Here is an 18,466-nt window from a genome sequence, read left to right on the forward strand (position 1 = left end):
TGTATGGAGACAAAAGGTCTGAAGGTGAATATCGGAAAGACGAAGGTGATGGCAAGTGGTAAAGCATGTGGTGAGGTGGAAAGAACTGGGAAGTGGCCCTGTGCTGTGTGTAGGAAGGGTGTCGGAGTGAACTCCATTCAATGTACAATGTGCGCTGAGTGGGTTCATCAAAAAGGTAGTGGTCTGAGAGGGTCATTAACCAGTGTGGCAGCTACATTCAAATGTAAGGTGTGCACAGAGGGAGCTGCAGATGGAGGAAATGTTGAGTTGGATCTTGGAGACGGCGTGAAGCTGGAAGGTGTGAAAACATTTTGCTACCTCGGAGACATGCTGAATGGAGAAGGTGGATCACACTCGGCAACGGTTGCTTGAGTGAGATGTGCATGGAAGAAGTTTCGGGAACTGAGTGGCGTGCTGATGACGAGGGGAGTGTCGTTGAAGCTGAAGGGAAAGGTGTATGCTGCATGTGTGAGAAGTGTTATGATTTATGTGAGCGAGACATGGGTAATGAACGTAGAGCAGCAACGAAGGTTGGAAAGGGTGGAAATGCGAATGGTTCGACGGATGTGCGGAGTATCGTTGAGAGAGAGGAAGACAAATGATGAATTGCGAAAGATGATGGGAATAGAGCCTGTGATTGATGCTGTGAAGAGGAACAGGTTGAGATGGTTTGGTCATGTGTTGAGGAAGGATGAAAGTGACTGGTTGAGAAGAGTGATGGAAATGAATGTAGAAGGAAGTAGAGGACGGGGAAGACCGAGAAAGACTTGGCTAAAGATGGTGGAAGAAGAAATGCGGGCAAGGGGGTTAACAAGGAGAGATGCAGAAAATAGGGCAAAATGGAGAAGATTGTCATGGGGACCGCAAGGCTAACCCCCGCTCTAGTAGGGAAAATGGCCTTTAAAATGCATGTTGTTGTTGTTGTATTCGGAAATTTCGTACCCTGGCAATCACTCTGCATGAGTTAAAATCAACTTCGACATTATAATCGTGTTGACTTTTCAGAATAAACATCTCACCTCATCAAACATTACATTGTCCTGCATATTCAACTACACACTCTGTATTGAAATTTAGGTGTACAAGCATTAACCTCACACCACCAATACACCACCTATCAGACACAAACGAGTTTATATTTTGGGAATTGTGGAGTTAAAATCTGATACATGAGGAATTTTGTTTGCAAACGATGACATCAGTCACACGGTATGGCGACCATCTTGGATTTAAGGAAAAAATTTGAACATCCATAGCTACACAACCGCTTAAAAAAATAATAATAACCACCTTTAGAGGCCATTTTTCCCCGCAAAGCGGGGGTTGGCCTTTTTCGGGAGCCGTGGTTGTTGTTGTTTTTCGGTCCCCTTTTTGAAGCAATGTTTTACGGCCGGATGCCCTTCCTGACGCCAACCCTTTTTGTCGCCTTTAACGACAAACAGGGAATTACCAGTGAGCTGGTACTCAATTAGCCGACCTCGGAAGGATGACAGGCTGAGTCAACCCCCCTGGCGTTAATTCAGCGATCGACCGGGATTCGAACCCAGGATCCTAGGATCCTAAGCCGGCACCCTAGCCGCTAGCCCAACACCAGGGTTATCTACACAACCAGTCTACAGCCAGGATACAGGATACAGCATACAGCTATCAGCTATCAGCATACAGCATATCGCATACAGTATACAGCTACAGTACAGGATACAGCTATCTACACAACCAGGGTTATCTACCAGGGTTATCTACATCTACACAACCGCTTAATAAATCCAAACCAAAATTTACAAATATGATCGACTACGCATGAGTAAAAATTATTGAAAATTATGACATCAGTCATGTGGTATGGTGGGCATTTTGCTTGGAAGCATATCACTGCTCGTAGTTCAAGTTTAATATTATTTTTGAACTTACCAGCCTCGTATCAAAATGTAGGATTAAGCTCTACTTCACAGTACATTTGTGGATAAAGGTTCAAGTCCAAAAGAACAAATGAATGTTCAAGAAATGCAAAGGCTAAACTAAACTGTCAACAGGAAAATACCCTCCTGCAAGAGCTAGTGTGCAGGAAGCTAGGTATCTCTGAAGTAAAGTCAACTCAATTTAACTATGGTTTAGGGAGGGGGCAAAGAGGGTGGTCAGCAGAAGGGGCGAGGGAGGGGGGCAGTGAGATGGTGAGGAGCAGAGGGAAACCTCTTACCGACAAGTTGGTTTTTCCTCCTCCATGCCTTTCTATTTTTTTTTCTCTTTGTTTTTTTTCCTTTTGCTTTCCTCTTTTCGTTTTTTTTTTTTTCTCTGACTCTTTCTTCTGTCCCTGTCTCTCTTTCCTGTTCATTCCCTAGCTTATATCCAAGTGTTGCCCCATTATCAATGCATTGCCTTTTTGATCTACTACACCTCGTTCTTCCACAAACATAGATGTATAGAACAACAAAATGGATTCCATAACTTACCTCTCCATGACTTTTGCCAGCAAAGGCAGTTGCATTTCCAAGCTGTGTTCATCTTCATCTGTCTGCAAGCTCATATGCTCAAAGGTACCTGTCTGCCACAGCTCTCTGTAGACTACACGACATGCAAACACAATTAGAATGGGAATGTAAACGGTTCGTCGTGTTGCCAATATAACTGATCTAAGACGAGTGCAAGGTGAAATGGGTGAAAGGTGTATGAAACTTTACCTACTACGAATGAAACTTTTCCTACGATTGCCAAATTCACCTACTTTAACACTATAGCACACCTGGTGTGTGAAAGTTGCCCCTGAGAATAATAGCTTGGCAAGGTTCTGCATTGTTAATTGTTTCGACTGTACTTGTGCAATGCAAAGGTATGAGGGACCATCCATTTATTGGGCATTGCACAAATGTGGTTAAAAAAAAATGCCAGGCCAACTTAATTGTCTCTTTAATTCATGCTACATCAACGTGTCCAATCGGATTGTGCTGTGGGCACACTTACCTTTTGAGCTGTCCCGTTTGGGTATGATTATTGGCCCAACTCTAAACTCGACGATTGGTTCTTCACAGGCAGGACTTTGCATCACAAAGTCGTCAAGTGGGCATTAAGCTGAGTGTCTTATCGGCTACCATATGTTGGTGGGCGTTAATTGCATGGTGTCTTTCATGAAAAGATGCCTTCCTCCTTCAGTCAACTGTCAAAGATTGGTCGTCACGTCTCTTCAAAGCTGTCCCTGCGCGCACGCTTTCGAAGTTAAGTAATTTTTCACGATTGTGTTTTTGTCGAATCTGTATCTTTCTTTCGGTGTATGTACCTATTGGGGTGACTTTAATAGGTTTCTCGGTGTTGGTTTTTCATACCTGTGTACAGAATCGTCGTTTTTTTCGTATCGTGTATTCTGAGGCCTAGTGTAGTGCTAGTAGGCTACCGTGTCAGCCCTTGGCTTGAGGCTTTTTTTTTGTCTCAGCGGTTCTTCGATCGCGCTGCAAATTACTTTCGGTCTCTGTTTTTCACGGTCTTTTCACCCCATACTTCCTTGTTTTAAAATCTCAAAAAAAAAAAAAAAATTCCTTCCCTGTTCTTATCCGTTTGTTCGTTCTTATTTGTTTGTTCGTTCTTCGACCACGTTGTTCGTGATCACATGATCAAAAAATGTTTCATCTGTCCCCTGAAGAACTTTATTTTGTCATATTCTATAACACCTTTTTCTTCTTCTTCTATAAAAGGATGCTTTCGACTTGCTCACCAAATCTATTCATTCCAAAAAAAAATGCCATCTCTTACTGTGCATCTTTCATTCATTCCCTAAACTCTCCAGAACTCCACCCATCCTTCAGCGTCCTCAAATGTATTTTTGACTCGAATGTCTCAAGAAACTCATTTTGCAATAAATGTTCGTTTCCCATTAATCGTACACTTTTCAAAATCCAATCTCACCCCTTCCCTCCAAATCTTCCCCATCACCCATCTCTTTCAAATCTTCCCCCTTGCCCCTCCCCCCCAAATCTTCCCCATCACCCATCCCTTTCAAATCTCCCCCCCTGCCCCTTCCCTCCTAAACTCCCCCCACTCCCCTCCCCTCCGAGACTCTCCCTCACTCCTCCCCTCCTAGACTCCCCTCTCACCCCTCCTCCTCAAAGCGTCCTCCCCGCTTCTTCCCCCTTCCAACTTTCACCTTCTTCTCCCTCAACCTTCTGCCTCACTCTTCCCCCTCCTCAAATAACACCTCACTGCGCCTCACCCAATCACCATCAAACCTTTTGTCTGCCCCATTCTTCCCTTTCTCCAAGCTATTCTGTAATCTCTGACATACCTTCAACAGCTCTCCCTGCCTCTTCCTCCTCCTCCACATCTTACCCTACCGCTCCCCCCCCCCCCCCCTGTTCTGTATCCGATGCTCCCCCTTCCTCTTCCTTAACAGTATGGACCTCAAACATCCGGGGCCTTCGCTCAAACTTAACTGATCTCTCCATACAGGTTGCTTCTGACAAACCAGACGTGATCTGCTTAACAGAAACTTTCCTCCTTCATGATGTCTCTGATTCCTTGGTATCTTTCCCAGGTTACTCCCTCCTCCGGTATGATAGACCTGAGCCTCGTCCTGGAGGTGGGGTTGCTATCTTTATAAAAAAAACTCTCTTCCTCACTCGCCCTGCACTGCCCTCTCTCCACCTCACCCCCAGGAATACCTTTGGCTACGGCTTCCCCTTCGCTCCCACCTTTTGTTCATATGTGTGTTGTACCATCCACCAAACAGTGATGACTCCATCTACATCTCGCTGTCTGATAATATGGACCAACTTCTATCTACCCATCCCAACTCTCTCTTCCTCATATGTGGTGATTTCAACTGTCACCATGCCAGTTGGCTGGGTGTGGGTACCTCTCTCACCAGCCATGGCTCTTCAGCAAAGGACTTCTGTGACTCACTGGGACTGACACAATCTGTCAATTTCCCAACACGGATCTCAGTCAACGGAGCATCTTCTCTTTTGGACTTGGTTATGACTAACTTCCCTGAAAATGTCTGCTGCTCTTCTTCTGCTCCAATCGGCTCTTCTGATCATGTGCTTGTTAAAGTGGACATCTCTCTGACCATTCTCAGAGAGCCTCCTCAGCGTCGACGAGTCTGGCATTTCACTCAGGCCAACTGGCACGGTCTTCAAACAGCCATCAATCATCTGGACTGGTCTCCCATCTCTACTGCCTCTGACATCAACTCATCCTGGGAATTCTTCCAAAGTAAATTGCTCTCTCTCATGCACAGATTTATCCCATCTCGTCTTCAGTTGTCATACCCTTCCTCCCATCCATGGTACACGGAATCTTGTGGTGAGGCTATTGCCCAGAAACAACTTGCTTTCGTCTCCTGGAAAGCAAATCCAACAGAAGGAAATCTCATTTCCTTTCACAAAGCCCGAAACAAGTGTGTGTCCACCCTCAGGAGAGCCAGGAAACAATATCTCTCCGTTCTCAGGACCGAACTCTTATCTGTCTCCCTCTTCCAAATCCTGGTGGCGTCTGGTCAAATCTGTTTCTGGTGTTTGTTCCCCCTCCATCCCCTCCCTCACCTCAAATGGCCACACGGCTGACTCCGCACGTGAAAAAGCTGAATGCCTCAACTCTGTGTTTGCCTCTACATTTTGTGTCCCAAACCCATCCCTCTCTGTACCCACCGTACCCAGTCGTACCCAGCTGCTCCTGGACTCTGTGTCCTTTCCTCCTGACAAGGTGGAAAAGTTTCTGTCAACCCTCGACTCTGATTCTGCAACTGGACCTGATGGCATCAGCCCACGGGTCCTAAAATCATGTTCTTCCGCTCTTTCACTCCCTCTCTCTGTTCTCTTCACCCTCTCTTTTGCTCAAGGTCATCTTCCATCTGCTTGGAAATCTGCCAACATCACCGCTTTGCACAAAAAAGGTGCAAAAACAGATCCCAGCAACTACAGACCAATCAGCCTTCTCCCAATTATCAGCAAAGTCATGGAATCCATCATTGCTTCAGATATGAAATCTTTCCTCTTCTCCAATGGCTTGATCTCTGATCATCAATTTGGTTTCAGACCTGGACACTCCACTCTGGACATGCTGCTTCTGCTTTCTCAACAATGGATGGCGGTCCTCAATGCCAAACAGGAAATTAGAGCAGTCTCCCTTGACATATCACGTGCCTTCGATACGGTCTGGCACCCCGCTCTGCTCACCAAACTCTCCTCTTTTGGTATCCATGGAAATCTCCACGCATGGCTGGCGGACTTCCTCTCTAGTCGTAGTCAACGTGTGGCCCTGAATGGGTTTCTCTCATCTCCTCTTCCTGTTCAGGCTGGAGTTCCCCAAGGCAGTGTTCTGGGCCCTGTGCTTTTTCTGGTCTCCATCAATGATCTCTCTGACTCTCTTGAAAATCCTCTCTATCTCTTTGCTGACGACTCTACTCTCTGTCGCTCCATTCTTCATCCCTCAGATCGGCAGTCTGCAGCCTCCTCACTCTCTGCAGGCCTTGACAAAATCACAGACTGGGCAAACAAGTGGAACATGTCTTTCAATCCTGACAAATCTCACACTCTTACGATGTCTCTCCGAAAAGACCGACTGGACAACCCTCCCATCCACTTTCTGAATAATCCTCTCCAATAAGTTCTGTCACTCAAGCTTTTGGGTCTCACTATCTGCCATGATCTTTCCTGGGAAAACCACATTTCAAATCTGGCCTCCAAAGCCAGTCACCGACTGGGCATCCTCCGTCGTGCGGTCTTCCTTGGCACACCTGAGCTCCTCACCACATACAAGGCTTTCATCCGCAGCTCAATGGAATACTGCTCTCCCCTCTGGGCTGGTGCTCCTGCCTCACACCTAGCTCGCCTTCACGCTGTTGAAACCAAAGCATTCAGAATCATTGGAATCTCCTGCGATGAAGCTAACTCCAAGGGCCTCTCACTCACTCACCGCAGGCAGGTTGGTGGTCTTTCCGTCTTCTACCGACTCCTCTCTGGCCTTGCCCCCCCAGCTCTCTCTGGGCTCTGTCCCGCAAATATTCCTACAGGTCGCACAAGATCTGCCTGCAACCCTCTTATGGTTAAACTGCCAAAATCAAGACTCTCTGCTCACCTTCACTCCTTCATTCCTCTTTTCTCCTGCCTCTGGAACAAACTCCCTCACTCTCTTCAATCCCACTCCACCCTCCAAGTCTTTAAAACAGCTGTTCACCACCATCTCTTATCTTCCCCCATCCAAAACCTTGATCTTTTCTACCCCCGCTAATTTCACCCCAATTCCACTTTTTTGAAATACCAACTTCTGTCCAGGAAGTCCTTGGTGTCCTTGTGTTTTATACTTCTCCTTCCACCCCCCCCCCCCCCCTTCCCATGCCTCCTCCCCCCGGGCCCTCTCCCTTCCACACATCTCCCTGCTCTCGGATGTTGTGTTTGTGTGCTTCCCCTTCTCTCCCCATCTTGTCTTCCGCTCCCTCTTTTTGGGTATTTTGTTTGTCTGGTTGATTTGTTTGTGAAGTAAATGTTAGCTCTTTCACGAGCCTCGATTCAGTATACAAAAAAAAAACAAAAAAAAAACTGTTAGGCTGGCCAGCTGGTTCGTGAAAAACTTCGGCCAAAAACTTCCCGGCCAACTCCCACAAGTTGGGATAAATTGGGGCCCTTAACCTGGTGGTGGTGGAAGATTTGTGCTCCAACAGTGATTCTTAAACTGAGGGGTGGGGAGGGGGTCATCAAATTTTGAGCTATAGTCATCAAATTTTCAACAAAGCTTTATTATGAGAATATGGAGAAAATAAATTAATAAATTGGTCAAAAAGTTAAAGACCAGCATCACATAAAATTAGCAATTTTCATCCATTTGACCTGAAATTAAGAATTTGCATGCTTTGATGGCATGGAATTGGTTACCAATCAGAATCTAAAAGTGATTATTTTTTGGATCAAAGCTCAAAGGTCAAGGTTGGATAAAATCATCAATTTTCATTTTGGTATTTTGTTTTAAACTGTTTTCATCATGTATAGCATTACGAAGAAGAAGACGTCTGCATACAAACGGATGCGGACGGGCGTTGCATTTTCAGATGCTTTCTCGTTTTTATTGTGACACGAAGTGCAAGTAAAATGAACCCGAAGGTATCTGGCTTGTGCTCCCTCTGTGAAGATCCTCTGCATTGTTTTGTACAACAGCTGGTTGCATATGGATTATCAAATAAAATTGTAAGTGAAAGATATCTTTTTCGTTCTTGTATTGATTTCAATGAACTGTAATAATAATCAATCCATTGAAACATCAAGGGGTGGAGGGTTGGAGGGTCACACATCAGCTTGTTAGGAGGGCAGCGTGAGGGAATGGGGGAGTTTAAGAACCACTGTGCTGCAATGATGTGTGGAATGCATGCTGCACCGACATTGCTCACCTTCCTGATCAATGGACATGTCATAGAGTGGTGTGCGGTACACTCGTGCAGAGGACAGTGCACAACCACTGAGTGAGATGTGGTGTGAGGGTCCAAGGATGAAGACGCGCTGTCTGTAAGTCACCAAAAGAAGAATCAGATATTTGCGCTTTAAAAGGGCATAAATATGTAGTCATTAAATTACCAAAGCAGCATCTTAAAGTTATAGCCTGGTGTTGGCTTAGCGGTTAGGGTGCTGGCTTAGGATCCTGGGTTCGAATCCCGGTCCATCGCTGAATAACACCAGGGGGGTTGACTCAGCCTGTCATCCTTTGAGGTCGGCAAATTGAGTACCAGTTCACTCTTAATTCCCTGTATGGTGTCGCAAGAACACCATTTGTTCCTAAGGTATTCTCTTACATAACATAACTTATTTTACACTCCCCATGTGCAACTTATATTACACTCCCCATTTATAATTTATATTGCACTCCCATTTATAATTCATATTATACTCTCCATTTATAATTTATATTACACTCTCCATTTATAATTCGTATTGCACTGCCCATTTTTAATTTTATGTTTTCACCCCTGTCTGTCTGTCTGTCTATCTGTGTGAACAAGATGTCTGAAAGTTCGACAGGTTTGGACACAATTTGGTGGACAGGTTGGGTATGTGACGAGGGTGAATTGATCAAATTTTGTTGAAAATCCGGATTGGATAAAAAAAATATTTTTGGAAGCAATTATTCACTATTGAGAGATGGGGCCAAAAACAATATATTGCATGAATGAATGATCGTTTTAAAGGCCATTTTCCCCGCTAGAGCGGGGGTTAGCCTTGCGGGCCCCATGACCTCATGGTTCCCTGTTTGAGGCAATGTTTTTTATGGCCGGATGCCCTTCCTGACGCCAGGAAGGGCATCGTGCATATTGCATGATAGCCCAAAACGTTGTGGATGGGTTATGACAAATTTGGTGGCGTTGAGTTGTCATGAAATGGCCAACAAGACTGACTATTTCCTTAATGGCCACATTTAATCCCACCACATTTAATCCCGACTTGTTACATTGAAATGCTCCTGCACGTCACACGGTTCATACTATTTCCTATTCAATCTTACGTTTCCTAAGGTATTCTCTTACATAACATAACTTATTTTACACTCCCCATGTGCAACTTATATTACACTCCCCATGTGCAACTTATATTACACTCCCCATTTATAATTTATATTGCACTCCCATTTATAATTCATATTATACTCTCCATTTATAATTTATATTACACTCTCCATTTATAATTCGTATTGCACTGCCCATTTATAATTTTATGTTTTCACCCCTGTCTGTCTGTCTGTCTATCTGTGTGAACAAGATGTCTGAAAGTTCGACAGGTTTGGACACAATTTGGTGGACAGGTTGGTATGTGACAAGGGTGAATTGATCAAATTGTCTATTGAGAGATAGTATTCTCTTACATAACATAACTTATTTTACACTCCCCATGTGCAACTTATATTACATGCAGTATTCCCACCAAAAAGGTTTTTTGGGGTCAGGTCTTTCACCAACTGGTTGGCCAGGGCTGATGTTGACCGACCTGGGTAGTTGATCAGAGATTAAATAGTTGGGCAGGTCGCCATTTATAGCTACGACGTATTGCAGTTTTTTGAAAGTATAAACGCCCCGTCCTCGATAAATAAGTTTCGACTAGTACAACTCTTACTCATGCAAACAAATGACCATAGATTCAAGTGGTTTCAAACAGGTGCGAATACTGGATGAGATAAATGGATGCTGGAATCGTCACTTTTCTATGCCTCCACAGACTTCGGAGGAATTATGTTTTCAGGTTGTCCATGCGTCCATTTCTCTGTCCCTGATAGGTTTTCATTTCCACAATAACTGAAGAATGGCTGAAGGGATCTAAATCGATATTGGTACAAGTATGAATAATGATGTACTCCTGGCTCTGGGGGGTTGCTTGTGTACATCTCTCTTCTACGGCCAAACTTTTGATTTTCCTGTTCTATATGTTGAGACCCTTGGAAAAAATCTGGGTAACACTCCCAGATCAAGTACGTTTTTTCTGCACACCCCAATACGTGATTATGACTTGAGGCCAATTAGCCGAAATAGCAAAATTCAGTTTTCATGGAATAATTCAAGAGTAGGCAGCTTTAGATTCAAATGTAACATTTATTTATCATGTTTAGACATAACTAACACATTTTTAGCATGGTTCAATACTATAAAGTGTCTTTTTTAGAGAAAAAAAACCGTCATTTAGCTTTTTTTTCTCCAAAAATCACTTTCAGTTTGAAAGGCGCTCAAAATCCGATCACCTCTCATACACCCAATTATGTAGATAAAGCAACCAAAATTTGTCAGAAGCTTCCTTATGAAGCCATTTAATAGGGATAAACATGGGTTTCTTTGTGGCTTATCAGTCTTTCACATTTTATATTTTCAGCATATGGTCCGACCTTGCCGATTTTTACAGCCGTACAAACGTAACTAATATCCATTTTTTGTTTTTCAGGCGTGGCCGCTGACGATTGAGTCTGTTACTCTCTCAGGACCGCCCGAAGACGGTTCGTTTGATGCGACTAACTGCATCATCTGCCAGAAAAGCGCGGGGGATAAAATTGTGAGCACAACTAATGGTTGCAAAAGGATACGAGAAGCAAGTTACATCCACAATGATCAAGTTTCCAAACGGCTTAAGCTGGTTAAAGGAGATGGGTTTGTTTATCATGTGACCAATGACTGTTACAAAAAATACACCATGACTTCAGTTCTCAATAGGAAAAGGAAGAGTCTCGCTGTATGCCAAGACCTGTCCCGTTCTGAGCAGGAAGAAGATAGAAGTACTCGTTCTAAGGCCGTCCAACATCCACCGAATACAGAGACGTCCACAACAGCCTTACGTCAAGTGAAGTGTATTATCTGTGACAGTAAATCACACAAACAACACTCCACGAAATATCGCATTAGTGAATCAGGCCGTGCTTCAGCCTTTCTGGCTGCGACAAACTTCTTTCAAGATGATGTGTTCACCCGAACGTGCGACCTTCAAGATGCGCATTCTGTGTTTGAAGCAGATCTGTACTACCACAGGGACTGCATGACTAAATACTTGTATAAGTATGACTCTCGTGATAAAGCTTCCATACCAAAAGTGTCTGAGAAACAGCTTGCTTGGAATCAGGTTGTTAAAGAGTTAGAGCAAGGCCTAAAAGAAGGGAGGGGTTATGAACTTAGTGCTATCAGAGACTCTTTGAACAATATTGATGACAAATGTAACTTTCGTAATAGAGATGTAAAAGTTTTCTTGTTGAACACTTTTGGTAATGAGATTGATTTTACATATCCCAGTTCGTTCAAAAAATCAATGATGGTATTCAGTGTTCCAAAGAAAGTGTTAGCTGAGCGCATTCGTTCCCTTGATCCTGTTCAGGTATGCGCTGGTGTGATTAGGAAGGCTCTAGATGAGTATGATTTTGGCCTTGACGATAGCTTTTGTGATGCGCATGATCTAAAGCATTCCTTGAGCGAGATGAATATCCCTGAACCTGTACTACGTTTTTTCAGTCATTTGTACAATTTCAATCCTGACACATATGCAAAAGCAGCCGAAGCTGTCATGACAGAAAGTGATGAACCAGTTGATGAGGATGAAGAAGATGATGATGACTACGATACCGGTAGCAAGCCATCAGGTAACAGCCTCTCCACACAGCGTTGCAGAAAGATACAATCTGTCTTCCAAGTCATGTACTATATCCATCACTGCGGTAGAAAGAGAACTCCAATGCATATTATGAATGCGGAATCAGTTCATGGTCTTGGGCGTGGTGGCAAAATTGTAACTACAGTTCTAAACCACGGAGGACTAGCAATCAGCTACCCGGAGCTGCGTAGGTACCAACATGACCTTGCCACGTTTACAGCACAGCACAACAACGATCGCGTTTCACTGCCGTCACACTTTGATCCTGGGCAATTCACCTCCAGTGCAATTGACAACTGGGACCATGAGGGGGCAAATGTATCTGAACATGACACTGTGACTGTTCTCTACCAAGACAAACCCCCGTCGTCGACCAGTAAACCAAAGATTTCTGACACGCAGGTCACACATGGTCCACAGTCATTCAGTTTAATATTAAAATGCCAGGTACTGTCCGACTTTCACAAGCCTGCACGCCGTGCTGACATCCCAGCAACTTACAAAGTGGCCGAACTGCCTTACACTTCCTCCGAAGCCGATGCAGCAAAACTGAAGGATATTTATTGGTCCCTCGCACGCTTGAACGTCATGCATGATGAAGTGTCCATCTACCCCGAGTCACAAACAATGCCATCTTGGAGTGCTAGCAACTCTGTTTGGACGGAGGAGGCCATCCCATTAAAGAATCTTGCATTTGTGCCTGTTCTGCCGCATCCAGTTACAGAGTACGCGACAGTTTATACAGCTATGAAGAACTTTATGGACATTGGTTCTCAGCTGACTCAAAATGAGATACCAATGTATTGTGATGAAGGTGTTTATTGCATCGTCCTTGATATACAACTGCTGAGACCAGAGGAATTCAGGACCCTGGTTCCATGCCCGGGAACGTTTCACTTAGTGAAAACTGTTTTGAAATGTATTGGCAAACTCCTGGATGGAAGTGGCGCGGACATCACATGGTTGCAGGCTGGCGTTTTTGGTCCAACTGTCATCGAGAATTCTGTTCTACATGTTGGTCACTACAGCCGCTGTCTTGAGGGTATGCAGCTCCTTGCTGAAGCCTATGAACGCCTCCAGTACAAAGAATTCTTCTCCGAGAAAGGCATCGACCAATATACACATGAGCTTGCCATCCTGACGAACCTCCAGTCTAGTGTCAAGGAGAAATGCATCACAGATAGTCAGAAGTATATGGTTCAGTTTGCTGATGCATCAAAAGCGTTGGTCGAAGATTTGAACAGATTCATCCAAACACGGTCTGATACCAATGAAAACTTCAAGTTCTGGACTCAATTCTTGCAAATGATGGATATTGTCCGTGATCTGTTGAGAGCTGATCGTGATGGGATTTGGGAACTGCATCTTGACGCTGTTCAGCGTGCATTGAACCTGTTTGCGGCATTCGATTCGACCAACTACTTGCGATGGTGTTCTCTCTACCTTGAAGACATGTGACGTCTACCTGAGACTGCACCATCAGTTCATGAACAATTTGCCAAAGGCAATTTTTCAATCAGAGAGATACCCGGCCGATTCACCGCTGTTGGAGGAGACCAGAAATTAGAGCAAAGCATTAACCTTTCATCTAAGTGCAGCGATGGAGTCATTGGACATGCAAAGCAAAAACAGTATGTCGCCCAGTGGGACCTAATATACCATGAAATGATGGCAGTGAAGAACCTACATCGGCAATACAGTGATGTGATTGACAGGACACATGAGACTTACAGCCACCACGAATCATCTCAAGCCACAACGAACCGCAAAGAAGGACATATTCAGGAGATGATGAGATTCATTGAAGAGAAGGGGTCCCCTCTGTCTCTAGACGCTTCCAAAACACTACAAAACTTTGTGACAAAAGAGGTTATGTCCGATGATATAAAAACTGACATGCTCAATGCCTTTTCAAAAGGAAAAGAGAAGTACCTGAAATTCAGAAAGGAAAGGTTTGTCACCAAGACTGAACGAATAAGCAGTACCATTCACCGCACAAACTTGAAGACGATGAAAACTCTTCGAAAGAAGCCACAGAAGACTACCAAGACGACAGTGAAGGAGATGAACATCGCTGAGAGAAACATAGAAATAGCTCGGGAGCGTGGCCTCACCACTGATGATCTCTTAAAGTACGATGTTGTTCCCTCCCCAGTGTTGTTTGATGGTGCAGGAATGATGACTAAACCAGCAAAGAGCCAGCTACTGAAGGAGTTGGAGACGCACCTAAAACCGGAAGAATTTACATATAGTCATCGGAAAGACGCATCATTTGTAGTTGACATCATGGCCACAATCCGAAAGGTTAATGTTACGAAACTCTCCAAATTCAATGACCTTCTATCAAATTTCATGTCATTTTCGGCCATATATCATCGGTTTGGGCGGACTGACTATGTCTTTGACATGTATTCTGATGACCCATCAGTGAAGGACAGCGAGAGGAAAAGGCGAAGTGACACTCTACCCATCGAATATACTTCAATAGAGCCATCAACACCACTACCTAAGGATATGAACACATTCTGGCCTTCCAACAACAACAAACCTCTCCTTGAAAAACTGATCTACAGCCATGTTCGTTCAAATATTGCAAATACCGGTCAGTACCCAACTGTACTCGGACAGGTGACCAGAGAGAACGAGGATTGGAAATGTATGAAAATGCACAACGGAGATGAGAGCGCACTGGTACACCTTCAATCCACATTTGAAGAGGCGGATCTTCGCATACTCCTTCATGTTTTGGACGCGCTCAAAGAAGGACACAAAATATGTGTTGTCATCTCCAATGATACTGATGTAGTTGTTGCCTTGCTCCACCACATGCCTGTCTTTCTCCAACATGACCTAGAGGAGCTGTGGGTACGAGCTGGAGTTGGAGATAGCACTCGGTATGTGCCCCTTCATACCTTGTTCGAGCGCATCGGATGTCAACTCTGTGCTGTTCTTCCTGCCGTACACAGTCTTACAGGATGTGATATCACTAGCAAAGTTGGGACCAAGAAAGCCGCCTTGAATGCCGAGCCAGAAAAGTTATTGAAGCACTTTGGAGGGTTGCCGACCCTTTCTCAGCCTTTGATCAAGAATGCAGAATCCTACTTGGTCAAAGTACTGAAACCAAAAAGCGATGCGAAGAAATTTTCGAACTTGCGTGCGGAGATCTTCCATCATGTCAAAGGGAGTTCTCATCACAACCTGCCACCAACCAGCCAAGGTCTCCTGCCACATATGAAGCGTAGCTTTTTCAATGCCTACAATATCATGCATGCTTTGGAGGGAGCTTCATCAAGATTCTGAAAATGTGATCGCACTTAAGCCAGAGGATTGTGGTTATACGCATGACAAGGAACAGCTGATACCTGAGACAACGTGGAAAACTCTAGAATCACATTGGACAGTTGTCTGTTCATGCACTAAGTGTGCCAGGTCAACATGCCCCTGTAGGACCGCCATAGTCAAATGTGTAAATTTTTGTCATTGCAAAAAGGCTTCCCCTGATGCCTGCAAGAATCCTGTCGCTTGATAAAGAGTACATGTATTGAAGTTGCACGGGTGGTAAATGGTGGTAATTGACGCACGTGCTTCCTTGTTATGACAGTTATATTGGGTTTGTGGACATGTTATGATTTTAATTCATGAATCCTTAAGCTATGTAAGTGTAATAGTTTTGCTTAAGCTGAATTTTGAGCGAAATTTAGTCAACATCATTGCCAGGAGGTGTTTGGCGGCCATTTTGAAATTATGCAAATTAGGTATATTCAAAAGGGGTTGATTATGGTTCCAATGAATAGCTTGCTATCAAAAACCCATACATAGACACCAAAATCAGCCGAATATCACACTTACTTCTAAAGTTAGACCAATTTAACCAATTTTGGTTTATACCGCTTTTTGGGGTAGGGGTAACCTTTGTTAACATTTGACCCCACTGTCACTATACAATATAATGAATCATAAATATGATGCATGGAATTATTAAAGGGCTTCATAAGGAAGCTTCTGACAAATTTTGGTTGCTTTATCTACATAATTGGGTGTATGAGAGGTGATCGGATTTTGAGCGCCTTTCAAACTGAAAGTGATTTTTGGAGAAAAAGAAGCTAAATGACGTGTTTTTTTCTAAAAAAGACAGTTTATAGTATTGAACCATGCTAAAAATGTGTTAGTTATGTCTAAACATGATAAATAAATGTTACATTTGAATCTAAAGCTGCCTACTCTTGAATTATTCCATGAAAACTGAATTTTGCTATTTCGGCTAATTGGCCTCAAGTCATAATCACGTATTGGGGTGTGCAGAAAAAACGTACTTGATCTGGGAGTGTTACCCAGATTTTTTCCAAGGGTCTCAACATATAGAACAGGAAAATCAAAAGTTTTGCCATAGAAGAGAGATGTACACAAGCAACCCCCCAGAGCCTATACTAATGTAAAGATGAACCAATTTGATGATGGGGTCAAAGGTCAAAGATCATGCCAGGTAAAAATGTGATACTTTAGAACAGCTGAAAGGATTTAAATCAAACTTGGTACAAGTTTGTATAATGATATAATAATGTTGGTGGAGGCACATTGCCTTGGTCAGTCTCCAATCCATCTCATGAAACCCACACACGTGTGGAGATAGCAGCCAACACACACATACAAACACACACGTTTATTGGTAAGGGTTATACTGGGTGGTTTGCCATTGCTTTCCCAACGTTTGTTTGTGCTCTATCCTTTTAAATGCTCCGCGTCAATCAAGAAAGCAGCACATACCATTTCTAAAGTTTTTGGTATGACTCTGGCAGGGTTTGGACCACTGACCTGCCAGACTCTGAGCGGATGCTCCAACCATAGAGTCTGGTTCTCGTTCAAAATAATTAAGATGACCTCTGAGTATTGAACACCGCTCCTTTCGTATTCCATCTCCAGGCGCTGCAGGACGCGCGCTGAAAGGGAGTACTAAGTTTTCACTCCGTTTGTTTTATTTCTTGTTCGTTTGTCCGGGCGATATCTCAGCCATCATTTGAGCTAGGGAGCTGAAATTTGGGCACAATAATGAGCAAGTGCTTTGTCAAAAACGATATTTTACATTTTTTAAATTAATCACAATTGATTAATTACTTAATTATTCCCGATTTATTAAGTACTTATTTATTTCTTTTCTCATCTGGGTGATGATTCAGGCATATTTTGAGCTAGTAATCTGATATTTGGAAGCAACAGTGACCAAGTAATTTGGCTATAAAGGATATTTTTTATTTAATGATTAATCAATTAATTGATTATTTAATTTTTCGATTAATTATATTGTTATGGATATGAGAATTGTGTTTAATTGTTGTAAATATCACTCTCCTTCCTCCATTTGGTGTGTAAAGGTCAAAAGTCGTCCCCGTAGTTATTCCATATACAATCACGTAGCAAATCATAGATTTCCTTTTTTTTGGTAGTTATCTCCTTATTATGTGTATTAGATTAAGGCTTTGTCTTCCATTAATTGACACTCCATTGCACCGAATTCAAATAAGGTAGATTCCCTTCGCATTCTCCTTTTGTCATCAATTGCCAACTGCATTGGGCGGTTTTCGGCGTGCGGTTTTCTGCATTCGCTGCTGCTGCTTTGTGGTTTTCGCCGCAAAACCTCCATTGAACACGCGGTCAGATCGGAGAAGAAGGGGGAGGAGCCGCCGATCGTCATCACAAGGTGGAGCCAGCGAGCCCCGACCCGCCAATCAGGACCGGTGAGAGACCAGCTCGGGCGTGGCGCGGGTTGATCTGGAGGCGTGCTATAAAAGCGCGCGCGGAAGCCTTTGAGGGAGAGAGAGATGCGGCAGATGAGTCCAGAGGAAGGAAGTGACAGAGCCCCGCGAGCAGTACCACGCAGCTTTGACTCCACCAGGCAGCGTTGACTCCACCACGCAGCTTTGACTCCACCACGCAGCTTCGACTCCACCACGCAGCTTCGACTCGCTGCTACGCGGGACCCAGTTTGCGGTGGCATCGGTGGCCGTCGAGGTCCAGGCCGACGTCCCGTGCGGGATCAAGCCCCAGCCAGCGTCCAGCTGAACCTTCCTCTCCCTCCAGCCATCCACCTCCTGCCATTCCTGTCATCATCCCCGTGTAAGTGTGCTTGTAGTCTGTCTTTTGTCTCGTCCCTGGGTTTAAGTAAGACTGCAGTAGTTAAGCTAAAAATTGCACTGTGTCCTTCTGGTCCATCCCTCTTTCTGTCTTTATTTTCATATCCTTCCTTCTCCTTGGTTACTTTTGACTTGTACATAATTAGTTAGTAATAAATTATATTTGTTCCTCCTTACTCTGCCTTCTTTCCTTTACATCCGTTTTGTCCTTGTCTTTTCCCAATTGAATACCTGTGGCACGATTTGGCCAACGTT

At 43.9% G+C, this 18,466-nt stretch overlaps 1 protein-coding gene across 2 annotated transcripts in view; it reads right to left on the reverse strand.

Moving 5' to 3' along the window:
* The window catches only part of LOC137436636 (protein MEMO1), a 62,583-nt gene that overhangs the window by 7,362 nt on the left and 36,755 nt on the right, over positions 1-18,466 (reverse strand). For both annotated transcript variants that reach the window (XM_068130602.2, XM_068130601.2), the window contains exons 4-5: positions 8,366-8,478; positions 2,451-2,562 (exon numbers count right to left, since the gene is read on the reverse strand). In XM_068130602.2, the coding sequence (XP_067986703.1) occupies positions 2,451-2,562; positions 8,366-8,478 (225 nt within the window). The remainder of the gene's footprint in view (positions 1-2,450; positions 2,563-8,365; positions 8,479-18,466) is intronic.

Source organism: Myxine glutinosa, chromosome 11, assembly GCF_964187855.1.
Source record: "Myxine glutinosa chromosome 11, kmMyxGlut1.1, whole genome shotgun sequence".
Lineage (NCBI taxonomy): Eukaryota > Metazoa > Chordata > Myxini > Myxiniformes > Myxinidae > Myxine > Myxine glutinosa.